This window comes from Cuculus canorus, chromosome 3 (assembly GCF_017976375.1).
Source record: "Cuculus canorus isolate bCucCan1 chromosome 3, bCucCan1.pri, whole genome shotgun sequence".
Taxonomy (NCBI): Eukaryota; Metazoa; Chordata; class Aves; order Cuculiformes; family Cuculidae; genus Cuculus; species Cuculus canorus.
The window spans coordinates 70,731,298-70,743,882 of NC_071403.1; the positions used below are offsets into that span (position 1 = coordinate 70,731,298).

The 12,585-nt window shown below is 46.2% G+C and overlaps 1 protein-coding gene across 6 annotated transcripts in view; it reads left to right on the forward strand.

The window, feature by feature from the left end:
* ALK (ALK receptor tyrosine kinase) overlaps window positions 1-12,585 on the forward strand; it is a 298,563-nt gene that overhangs the window by 80,513 nt on the left and 205,465 nt on the right. For all 6 annotated transcript variants that reach the window (XM_054063538.1, XM_054063534.1, XM_054063535.1 and 3 more), the window contains exon 2: window positions 5,013-5,132. In XM_054063538.1, the coding sequence (XP_053919513.1) occupies window positions 5,090-5,132 (43 nt within the window). In that variant the 5' untranslated portion in view covers window positions 5,013-5,089. The remainder of the gene's footprint in view (window positions 1-5,012; window positions 5,133-12,585) is intronic.

A 12,585-nucleotide genomic window follows, 5' to 3' on the forward strand; every position in this document is an offset into this window, starting at 1 on the left:
AAGCAATACTCAGTTTTGTGTAGGTGCACTTTCTGGTTAAAGAAGGCACGGGTGTTTTGATGAAAATTCCATTATGTTTCTGCACTACATGGAACTGGAGAATCAACTGCACGTGTTACTTGCTGGGGATATTGCTTCCTTCTTCCAGAAAGGGTGAGAAAGGGAGGAAATCCTGTTTGTTTAATAATGACCCAAGTAGAATGTTTTTTCTGTTTTTTCATTTTTATTTGAACATGGAGGGTTCTATTAATGAGGTATTTTTCATTCAAATAATACATAAATATTTAATTTAATGAATCTGTGGCCTTGAGGCTTCAGTGCACAGGAACCATTTTCTGTTGTTGTATCCGAACTCTTTGTGGGCCGAGTGAATTTCCCAACCCCTGAGGAGATTCCTCTGCACAAGTTTGAAAACAGAAATGTCAAACGTCCTCTTCAGGTGCATGTAGATGACTGTGATGGAGTTCTGTGGGTCAGGATTTGGCCCTGGATATACCTTTAGGCAGGAATAGCTAAGAAACCTCTGCTGTACCTTGCCATACTTGTGGCTAGTAAAAATGGAGCTGTCAGCTCGCAGTTGCTAATCCATTTATTTTTTGTAAAGGTTAGGCTCTCTGTTGACAAGTGACAGAGCACCCTGGTGCAAACAACTGGAAGGGGAGGTCAGCGCGTTGAAAAAGAAGGAGACAAAATTTTCTTAGTGTTTTTTGGCTGCAACGTGAGTTGTTGTGGAGAGGGGAAAGCCCTTTATTTTGTCAAATAGCAGCAGCGTGTTCTACATTTGCATTACCCTTGTTGCAGAAGAGACATTTATTTAGCTGATACCATCCTTTGTAATTGCCTTTCTGGAAGCCACATGCCCTGGAGGTGGAAGCGGAAAGGTCTCTCCTTTTCCTAACCTATAGCTCACTCTGAAATCAAATCATTCCTCAGTGTGAAGAGTGGCCTCTTGGCTATACAGAAACCTTTTACCCAGCATCTTTCTCCAAAGGTAACATAATTGGGAAAGATACATAACTTCTGATCCAATCATGTCCTCAGATTCAGACCAATAGCCCAAGCAAATAATTGGAGATGAGGTTCCAAAATTAATATAAAGAATATGAGGAAAAGGAGCTCTTGGGTTAGAATGAATTGAATAGAATTCACTCTCCCCAACGTGACTTTGCTGGTGCCACCTCCTCTGCCACCATTCTGTTCCCACCTCAGTCCCATTCTGTGCTCCCTGAGGCCCCACCTGCAAGGCTACGAATGAATACAACTGCCCAGCTCTTGCCTGAGAGTGGCATGAAGTAATTATAGGAGTTACTGAAACATGACAGAAGACAGCACTTTCAGATGTGTCCTTCTCTATTGAGTGTTGAAACATCTCAGTAAGATGGCTTCCACGCTTCTTGATGAAAAAAGCAACCCCTTGGTGAGAACAAACACTCCAAGGGTTTTCCAGTATTGCCTGTGTGCCTGAGGAGTGAGGTGAGACAGAAGGACGTTGCAGGTTTCACTTCTGCAGTGATCAAGAATGAACAGGAATGGTAGATTGAGGAGATTTCTGCATTCCATGAATACAAACCTCATGAGCATCAGCAGGTGTGTAGAGGACATAAATAATTCAAAGGTATTTTTGCTGGCAAGAGGGTTGGAAGAAAAGTAAAAGGAACTTAGGAAAAAAGGAAAATATTGGATGAAGAATGAGTCAACCAACAGGTAAAGGCTGGGAGACCCAGGGCTGTCCCACCTGGAGAAGAACAGACAGAAAGGGGATCCCGTCAATGCTGATCCATATCCAATTGGCAGGGGTCAGGAGTAGGGGGCGAGCCTCGTCTCAGCGGTGCCCAGAGACAGGACAAGGGGACCAGGCACAAACTGAAGCCTGGGAAGTTCCACCTGAACATGAGGAAAAACATCTTTCCAGATGGACACTGGAACCAGCTGCCCAGGGAGGGTGAGGAGTCTCCTTCTCCAGAGAGATCCAAACCTGCTGAGACACGCTCCTATGCAGCTGCTGGAGGTGACCCTGGTGTAGCAAGGGGTTGGACTGGGTGAACTCCAGAGGGCCCTACCAACACCCACTACTCTGGGATTCTGTGAACCCATTCCATCCTTTAAAAACAGAACTTTCACTGGTTTATGTTCCCTGTTATGCACCTCTTGCTGCTGATGAGGGCAGGTTCAGGCGCCTGGACTGCCCTCTCTTCTCTGCTCAGATGTTCCACTTGATTTTTATCTCCATTTACTGCCTATGTTGGTGACAAAAGGGACATTTCGCCTTATCTGAGGCTGAAGGTAGGCAAGATCTCTGAAGAATACAATGTGCAGTGCATTACAAATGTCAGAGGCATTTTCCTGAAGGCCAGGAGTGCCAGGGACGTTGGGGTATGGCATCCGACTGTGGTGATGCCAATTCCCAGCTCAGGCTGCCCAGGGCAGTAGCGATGTTTAATTCTAAGTTCCATGGCTGCAACTTTAGGAAGAGAAATGTTTGGTGGGGTTTTCTCTAATCTGGTTTTGCCACAGGAACAGAGATGGGAGCAGTTTCAGGAGGCTGTGTGAAGCGTTCCCAGGATTCTGACTCCACAGCTTGCTCTCTGTCTATACCACGCGCATGACAGCTGCTTTCATTTGAGGCGGTTAGGGGTGAAGAGGCCACGGAGCTTTTGTCTGTGGGGGACACTGGACGTGTTTAGGTTATTAAATCTCTCCCCATTTAGGGCACGCATGTTGTAACAGGGATAGTGATACCGGCCAGGCACCTTACGTCTGACAAAACACACGCAATACACCCATTGCTTTTAAAACTAGCTTATTCCAGGAACTCGATTTTTATTCACGTTATTAGTTTATTTATTATTTTATATTGGCATCAGAGTAAAGCTCATTTGTATTAAAAAAAAACCCCTCCTTTCAGCAACCTGTTGTACCTATTGCAATGAAACCTGACCTTGTTTGCACAGCCAGCCGTATCGGAGCTGCTGAGAGATGTGGCAGCTAGGTCTAGATGGGAGAAAGGAAGAGCCAATATAAAGGTTATTCCATAGTTACTCGTTCCTTCACCATTCACAGCTGAAGGCACTGGGGTTGATACCTGCCCTCATCAATCACTGCCCTGATCGTCCGGGTCACTACACTCCAGACAAAAGAGGATATTTAGTTATTGTAGCATAACTTGGCATAGAGACCAGGTGACGTAGCATAGACTGGTGAAGGGGCTGGAGAACAAGTCTTATGAGGAGTGGCTGAGGGAACTGGGGTTGTTTAGCGTGGAGAAAAGGAGGCTGAGGGGAGACCTTGTCACTGTCTACAACCACCTGAAAGGAAGTTGTAGCGAGGTGGGTGTTGGTCTCTTCTCCCAAGTGACAGGTGATAGGATGAGAGCGAATAGCTTTAAGTTGCGCCAGGGGACTTTCAGATTAGACATCAGAAAAGATTTCTTCTCTGAAAGAGTTCTCAGGCACTGGCAGAGGCTGCCCAGGGCAATGATTGAGTCACAATCCCTTAAAGTATTTAAAAGACAAGTAGATGGGGTGTTCAGGGGTATGGTTTAGTAATGGACAGGTGCAGTTAGACTCGATGATCTCAAAGGTCTTTTCCAACCAAGCTATTCTATGATAGACACCAGATTTAGCTGAGGCTTTTGGGATATTAATTTTTGCCCCTCTGGAATGGCTGACAGCACAGCACCAAGCCCATTCTTAAAGACCCCTGCTCAAAGCCATCAGCAATAGTCACAGCTGCAGATGAAGGGCTGGTTTTCCCTCAGGTTTGCTGTTGTTGCTCAGTTACAGGCAGATGCTAAAAGTGTGATTGCACTGAGAACGAGAGAGTGCACAACTCAGAGTTGGTATTTAAGCTTCTGACAAGTCCCTCTGAAATATTCAGGGTTTTCTTCAGTGGAAGTGGGACGCGGGGCTAAGCAGAGCTTAACAGAATCAAAGCAGTGTGTTCCCCAAGGCCTCAGCCACTTATTGTGTTTACTGTTATCCTCTTAAATGCGTCTTTTGTTATCCATTACTGTTTATCCATTCGTGAGGACAGTTCTTCCTTCTGACTTAATTACTACTCTAAGATAGTTAACTCCCATTGTTACAGAAAGTCTCACCAAACTTTTAGTGGAAGGAATTATCAAATGGTTTTGCTGTTATTTCAGTGAAGCTTAGAGCTGCACCTGAACTGAACGAATTCAAGTGAGCAACTGCAGTATACTTGGTGAAAACATTATTTAATAGGTCAAAAAATGTACATTTTATTTCCTTCTGCACAACAAATTATTTATGGCTTCTCTGAGAAATTGGAACATATCAGCAATCCAGAGGTTTATTTTGTTCTATCAAACAAACCTTCCACCACAAGCTTTCCTGCCTGTATTTCTACAAAGTTAAATCCTACTTTTCCCCCAAGGACCTCATAAAATGAGATGAGAATATTTGAGATCCTGTCATCTTCAGAAAATCTGACTTAAACATTCACAGGGAAAATCTCTGCTTCCAAAGCTTACAGAATTCTGCTTTGCTGGCTGACCTTGTGTGTTGTTTCAGATCCTGCTTCTTTTTGCATTGCTAGCATCACTGTGTTCTTGCAGAGTTAGTGCAGGCTTGCACGGATCCTGAGCCACTCTGGGTTGCTGTGGTGTTCTGTCCCCGAAACACATCTCTGAGATGTCTGGCACGGTTAAACAGAGGCAGGGTACCCCTTTGCCTGCTCCGTATGGGATCTCTGCTTGGTGACAAAACTGTAAAACCACAAATTGAGGGACAGAAGGGTCAAGGCGAACTTGGAATTGGTGTGGGATTAAAGTTGTCAGGTTTTCTAGGTGATGATAATTTCGCTGTGTAAAGCCATTCATCTTCTGTCTCCCTGTAAGCATATGGATAAAAAAGAAAGAACTGGCCAAGAAGTAGTGAAATATCAGTGCTCATTGCCTGTGGTCTATAAATGCTGTTTCGTATCTCTGTGCTTGATGTGTAGCATACAAACAGCTATCTCAGAGCATTTCTTTTTCTTTTCTTTAATGAAAGGTCTGAGCACCTCCGATCTCCCAGCAAGCGACCCTTCTCTTGCTCTGGGTCACTCTGCTTGGAACCTGACCTGGGTCATGAGAGACACGTCCCCGTTCTTCTCCCACAGAGGACGACACCGTGAGTAACATTTATGTTCTCTCTGAGTAGCTGTAACTGGCTGCCTCGGGATACTGGTGCAATACTGGAGCAAAACAGTACAAGCCAGATGATTCATGATTAATTATCTGTACTGTCAGCACCCAAGGGCACTAATAATTCCTATTGCCCCTTGCTAGCCTCTGCTGGGGCCTTTCCCACTGCGCCTCTGGGGCCCAGAACCTTGTTTCAGCCCAGCCTGGGGCCAGGCTGATGTCCTGATGTGACCTTGGAGGCCATCTCTGTGGAGAAGCCTGGTGGCTGTGGCTGGCCCAACCCTCCCTGCTCCCTGAAAACCAGGAGTCCAGGCTGTAGTGTTAGGGTGCTGTGTTGGAATCCAGTGATATTATAAAGAACTGCATGCCAAACTTATTTTTACTTGCCATCTTCTTTCATGACTACCATCCCTTCCAAAGCTTGGGAACCTGTTTTCATCCGTTCTCTGGAATGACCTGTTTACAGCAGACCACAGCCATTCCGCTGTGAAATACTATAGTGGCAGTTAGGGCCAGGCTGCACAAGGCAATATCTAATATGCAACCCAGAAAGTGACTGGAGTGGAATATATCTACTATATATCTACTAACAGTCTCTACGAGGGGAGATAAGGTGCCAAGAGGCTAATAAGATTTACTCACCCCAAGCCTGTAATTATCTGCTTGAGGGAAAAGTTTGACCTACCTATATGAAGGAGTCCCATATTTCTTCAAATTTATGTTGCAGCCTCTTATGTGTGCAATATATATCCTTTCCACTGGCATACAATACCTGCTGCTAGCTGTTGTATCTGCTTGAACGATGAGGACACACCAATTTCATTTGGGGAAGGAACAGTAGCACAATCTTTTTTCCCTCACTCGGCTTTCTCAAAAGTTGCGAGGATGATTTTTAATTTATCCTTTATTACTTCTTCCCAAACTCTTCCAGTTTCTCAGTAGTACCATTCTCGGGGAAGGCTTTGTTCTTAAAACCTAAAAGCATTGATTCCATCTGACAGCATCACATGGAGATAAATGTACTGCATCTGAGCACAAATGATTTATTATGATTTTAGCTGGTTGCACAAGACCAAATTCTACTGTATTCTAACCATCTGTTTTGCAAGGAAAGGCAGGAATTTGATGTTACACAGAATGCAAACTTCGCTCAGGACAAGTCTAAACTCTACACCTTGGGAGGTTTAATTCAGGACATGAATCCTGGAGCTACTGTGGAATCTTGAAGAGGAACAGGAGTTGTTAGACTTTTTCTAGCTTTGCACCTTAATTTTTCCAGCACCTCCTCTAAATTGAAGAGGTCACAATGGCCCTCAGCACACTTCACACATGAGCACCCTGTAGCATCGCTGCGTGGATGTCCTTCCTGCCACTGCAGATGTGCAGTGGGCTGGTGTGGGTGCAGAGTCTGGGAGCAGAGCCCAAGAGGGCAATTCTGAAAGCTTCTTTTTATTCCTCTGCATGCTTGCAGCTTTTTGGCACTTGAATATTTGTTAGGAAACTTCCCAGTATCTAGATTTCCATCCAGAGCTGCTGTGAGGGTGACAGGACTATGCCTTTTGGCAGCTGGTCACTGGCTCTGGATCAGGCAAGGACTTTGCAGAGCAGGGCAGAAGACAGACCATGCCAGCTCTAAGCAAGTAACCTTGTCCCAGACCACTCCTGCCATCTGATTAAGTGGTTAATCCAAAATCACACAGTAAATAGTTAGCAGAAATAAAACCCAGCAGCCCTTCACTGCTGGAGTGTTTTCCTCTCCTGTCAGCAGCTTCCCTCGGTGCTCCCAGCATGCTTAAGATTACAGAGTTCTCTATAAAACTTGTTTGAGAACTTTGTTTGCCTAATCATCTGATGGGACCCATCTAATTAACTGGCTGACACTGCTGGAGTAGGGCAATATTAGTTGTCTTAATTACTTTTTTTCCCGATGTTCTGCTGTTGGAGAAATCTCTCTGATTGAATAGCTGAGGAAATTGTGGTGTATGGTCCCTGCTCCTCTGCCAAACTAAATTCCCTGCTCATGTGCTCAGAATCAGAAATCCTGCCGGATGGCGTTTAGTAGTGCTGGCAGGAACAGTGCTTGATGATGGCTTTGGAACTGTATGCAGCCATCCCAAAGGATAATCACTGGCACAACAGGATACTTGAGTGATACATTCACAAGACTTTTTTTCTGTTTTGTCTAGAGGTTTCTAGATTTCTCTCCATACATCCATTGATTAATCATCCTCCACCTCAGAGATGCGAAATCCACCTGCCTTTCAGAAAATAAAGAATTTTAAAAAACACATGAAGTCAGAATTAGCTCAAAATTCAGCCTGCAGGGCAGGAGAAGCCTTTACATCTCTCTTTTTTGTGTTTTCTTTTGTTCTCAGTGAGGTACACTCAGACTGTTTCCTGTGGCTAGAATAAACTCTCAATGTTTTCTGTGTGTGTGGACTTGGGTAGCGCATTCATCTCCCATTTACAGCAGTGATGAAACTCTGTCTGGAGGCTTACATGATTAACGGCATCCATCCATATCTTTTATTTCTTTTCCTGGTTGATTGAATATTAATTTTCTCTTCTGTATGAGCGTTGTATAAGAAATCAATTGTCTGCTGCATAAGATCCATTGAGCTGCTGTAATGGAGGTTCCAGGTGGCAGGCGCCCCTTAAGGCCTGGAAGCCCTTTTGGAGTTACTACACCCGGCTCTGCCACAGCCTTCTTATCCCACCCAGCTGGCAACGCTGAGCCTGGAACATGATCCTGCCATGGTACAGTGGCAACTGCGGAAAGCAGCGCCAACAGGGAAAAAAATCTATTTCAATTCATCCCATCTCAATTCTGATTTCATAGAATCATGGAATCATAAAATAATTTGGGTTGGAAGGGACCTTAAAGATCATCTAGTTCCAACCCCTCTCCCATGCGCAGGGACACGTCCCACTGGATCAGGCTGCCCGAGGCCCCATCCAACCTGGCCTTGAACACCTCCAGGTGCATCCTCAGCTTCCCTGGGCAACCTGTACTAGTGCCTCACCACTTTCATTGTGAAGAAATTCCTCCTTATGTCTAGCCTAAATCTGCCACACTGCAGTTTATACCCATTGCCCCTCGTCCTATCACTACAAGCCTTGGTAAAAAGTCCCTCCCCAGCTTTCTTGTAGCCTCTTCAGGTACTGGAAGGTCTCTAGAAGGTCTCCTTGGAGCCTTCTCTTCCCTAGGCTGGACAAGCCCAACTCTCTCAGCCTGTCCTCATATGGGGGGTGCTCCAGCCCTCTGATCACCTTTGTAGACTCCTCTGGACCTGTTCCGACAGCTCCATATCCTTCTTATGTTGGGGATTCCAGAACTGGATACAGTACTCCAGATGAGGTGTTTCACAAGTGTAAGGGCCACAAGGGTTGCCTGTTGGACCTTTTGGGAAACAGGGGATGCTTCCACTTTGTAACTCCTCTTCTGCTGCCCCACTGTGCATCTCTCTGCCAGGACTCTTGGTCTCAGCTGAACTCCTTGTCTGCTCTTGAACCAGCTTTCTGCAATACAGAAGTACCTCTCCAAGGCTGTGTCAGACTCCTGCAAAAGTGTTTACAGGGGGTTTGCCTCGCTAAAGCTTAGGAAATAGCGGTGGTTTGGATTCCAAAGTTACCTGGGATTAGAACTTAGGGGGAAATAGCAGATTTGGCTGCCAAGTGACTGTTGTGCTTAAAATGCCTGCAGAGGTGAATTCAGCAGAGGAGGAGCACATACCTTCAGGAGGGCATAATTATTCACAGCTTTGATTTAATAGGTACTAAAAGCCCAGTCCAGAGGATGTCCTCTATTAACAACTTATTAATAATTTCACTCAGCTCTATGTCTTCAGAAAACTAATTTGGCAGGGTGGATGTTTGGGGTTTTCACACTTTCTAATGGAATGTTGTCATGGCAAGCTCCTCGTTTCCTGAATTGGGTTTGCTAAGCAGTAAAAATGTGTTGGGCTAATTTTACTGTAGAAGAATTTGGGGTCATTGTTACTGCGTATTTGGTGCTCAGTGGCACGGCAGCTGCTCATCGAGGTGTCAGGTTATTGATTTTTTTTTCTCTGGTAGGTTGTGCGCAACTTGCTGAATTCAATGCTGAATCCAATGCTTTGGATTCAAAATGCCGTTTTGTTCATGTGCGCTGGATACCAGAGAGGCACTGCTGACATGAATCTCAGTGGGTCTGAACATCAAACACAAGGAGAGATGGAGAGAAAGGGGGCACCAGCCAGATGAATTCGTGCTACAGTTAGGTTCTCATGACCATTTGTTTTATAAATCTGCAGCAAATCAGACTAATACTGACATTTTCAGAATGATAAAGCTTGGCTCGATATGGCATAGTGAGATGCGTGGTTGTGAACTAACAGTTACAAGTACTTGTTCGAAAGGTGAGATAAAGTCAGGAGAGGAATGTGGAGAATAATATTTTGTCCCAGAGGAAAAATGAATCAGTGCTTTCTTAGTGAAGATATTGCAAAAATGATTTACTATCTGAATTCAAACACATCCTTTTTGTGATCTTAGAAGCAATCGAACATAGTTTTGGAAAGTGTTACGAAAATACCAGGGAGAGACTTCAATTAACAGCGGTAACTCACACCAGGTTAACCCAATCGCTCCATAAAAAACAGCAGATGCTGTGCCTCCATACACGCACGTGAGAATTGTTGTTTAACAGTTAGACAGTGTTTGTGTCATGTGCTGAAATCCAGGGGGAGGAAAAAACACAGGAAAAGCAGCATATGCCTAGCTAAAAGCTGGGCTAAGCAAGAAGGAAGAAAAAATCTTATTATGGAGACATTTGTACTTTCTTTCAAGTTATTCTTTTCCTTACAGCCTCTTTTATCTGCAGATAATCTGCCAATGACAGCCAACATTTTTTCAATAATAAATAACACACAGTAGGACGATGAACACCATTCCTCCGTGTCTGTCAGGCACTCATTTTCTCCAGAGATCCCAGACCTCACACAAAAGGCTGCTTGGATGAGCTGTCAGGATGTGACGGCTTGCCCAGCCACTGTTTCAGCCCAACCAGAGATGTTTCCCAGCAGTTGCTGTCGGTTGGTACCGTAGTCTCCTGGCTAGTGCTTCACTAAACATGCGCTTCTGTTGCTGATTTTGCTGTGGATGTGGGAGGCTTAATGGATGCGTATTTCGTATGTGCAGAGTGAGCTCTGTCGCCAGGAGAATGAATATGGGAGCTCTTAGAATTGTAGAATGCTTTGGGTTGGAAGGGACCTTAAAGCCCATCCAGTCCAAGGCCTCTGGAAGAGCAAGGACATCTTTAACTCAATCAGGTTGCTCATAGCCCCATCCAACCTGACTTTGAACACCTCCAGGAATGGGGCAGCCAGAACTTCTCTGGGGGACCTGTGCCAGTGCCTCACCACCATCATCATGAAGAATTTCTTCCTCATGTCTAATCTAAATCTTCCCCCTTCTAGTTTAAAGCCTTTCCTCCTCATCCTATCTCTGCACTTCCTGATAAAAAGCCCCTCACGGCTTTCCGGTAGCCCCTTCAGGTACTGGAAGGTCACTGTAAGGTCTGCCCGGAGCCTTCTCTTCTTTAGACTGAACAAGCCCAACTCTCTCAGCCTGTCCTCATAGCAGAGGTGCTCCAACCCTCTGATCACCTTTGTAGCCTCCTCTGGACCTGTTCCAACAGTTCTATGTCCTTCTTATGTTGGGGATTCCAGAACCGAACATGGGACTCCAGGTGGAGGTCTCAAGAGAGCGGAGTAGAGGGGGAGAATCACCTCCCTCATCCTGATAGCTATGCTTCTTTTGATGCAGCCTGGGATACAGTTGGCATTCTGCGCTGCGAGTACACATTGCTGGCTCTTGCTGAGCTTCTCATCCAAGTCTACTACCACCCCAAGTCCTTCTGCCTAGGGCTGCTCTCCATCCCTTCACCCTCAGCCTGTGTTGAAACCACAGACGAACAGCCCCTCCCGAGGGAAACCAGACTATCCTCTCCCAGGAGAAGCCTCCCTGCACACTTGAGGAGAGCTGGGAGGAGTAGGGAGAGTCAGCAGCAGGGCAAAGACAGAGCGCTGCCTAAAGGGCTGGGGGCTCAGAATGTCTGTGCCCTCACTGAGCTCCATGCCAAGTGTGCAGGTAGTGCCACCCAGGGCTCTGGGTGTGGAGGATGCAGTGAGGGGCTGCGGTGCGTAAGGAGATCCCTGATGAATGCCAGGTTTCAGGTCAGGGAGAGGCTTGGTGTGGTGCCTGGCTGCACTCCTCACTCTTGCTTTTGGGCCAGGTGGCATGGACACACAGCTGTGCTGTGCCACAAAGTGTGTGGGGCTCCACAAATGCCTCCCCAGCTCCTCGAGTGCCTCCCAGTTCCTCACTTAGCAGCTCCTTGAGTTCCTTCCTGGTTCCTATCCTCCCCAGCTCCTCATGTGCCTCCCCAGCTACTTGTGTGCCTCCTGGTTCCTTACCTTCCAGCTCCTCTCATGGCTCCTGGTTCCTTGCCTGCCCTGTTGATGCCATGCTGCTGTGCTCACGTTTGTCAGCTCCTGGCGCAGCACCCTGAAATCCAGGCCATTAGATCAGGGCAGGCATTTGCTGGGGATGGTAGGGCCTGAGGTGCCAGGCAGGGGCACATATGTCCTGCTGTCCTCTAAAATCACATGATAGTTTCAGCTGGGAAGGACCTGTGCTACTTTGCCCTTCTCTAGTGCTGAGCAATGGAGGGAAGCAGGTGGAAATGTCTCCTCAAGCTCCCCTTCTCAAAGGGAACAAAGCAAGCCCTGCCCTTGTTTTTCCCTCCTTAATTTGCACAACTGTTGAAACCTTTTCCCTTTCCCTGTGTTTTTTTTTTTCCATGCCCTTCCATTCTTTTGGTGGATTTGCTCATAAACTGCTACTGTAGCTGCAGTTGCATGGTGAGATAGTGGCACTGGGGACCCATTGGCAAAGAGAAAGCTGCCTGGCAGAGAAGGACCTGGGGGTCTTGGTTGCTGGTCAACTGATTATGAGCCAGCAGTGTGACCGAAAGGGTTGCTGGGCACTAGCAGAGGCTGCCCAGGAAGGTGGTTGAGTCCCCATCCCTGGAGGTGTTTAAAGTTCAGGCTGGATATCAGAAAAAAATTCTTCATGGAAAGAGTCATCGGACACTGGAACAGGCTGCCCAGGGAGGTGGTCAAGTCGTCTTCCCTGGAGATGTTTAAGGAACGGGTGGGTGAAGTGCTTAGGGACATGGTTTAAGGGGGTGTTAGGAATGGTTGGACTCGATGATCCAGTGGGTCCTTTCCAACCCGATGATTCTATGATTCTATGGTTTAGTAGTAGACAGGAACGGTTGGACTCAACGATCTCAATGGTCTTTTCCAATCAAGTGATTCAACAATTCTATGATTTTCTCAGTGCCAGTGGGGTAAGGCTTGCTTCCAAGGGCCTGACAGTACTTGGTGTGCTGCCTT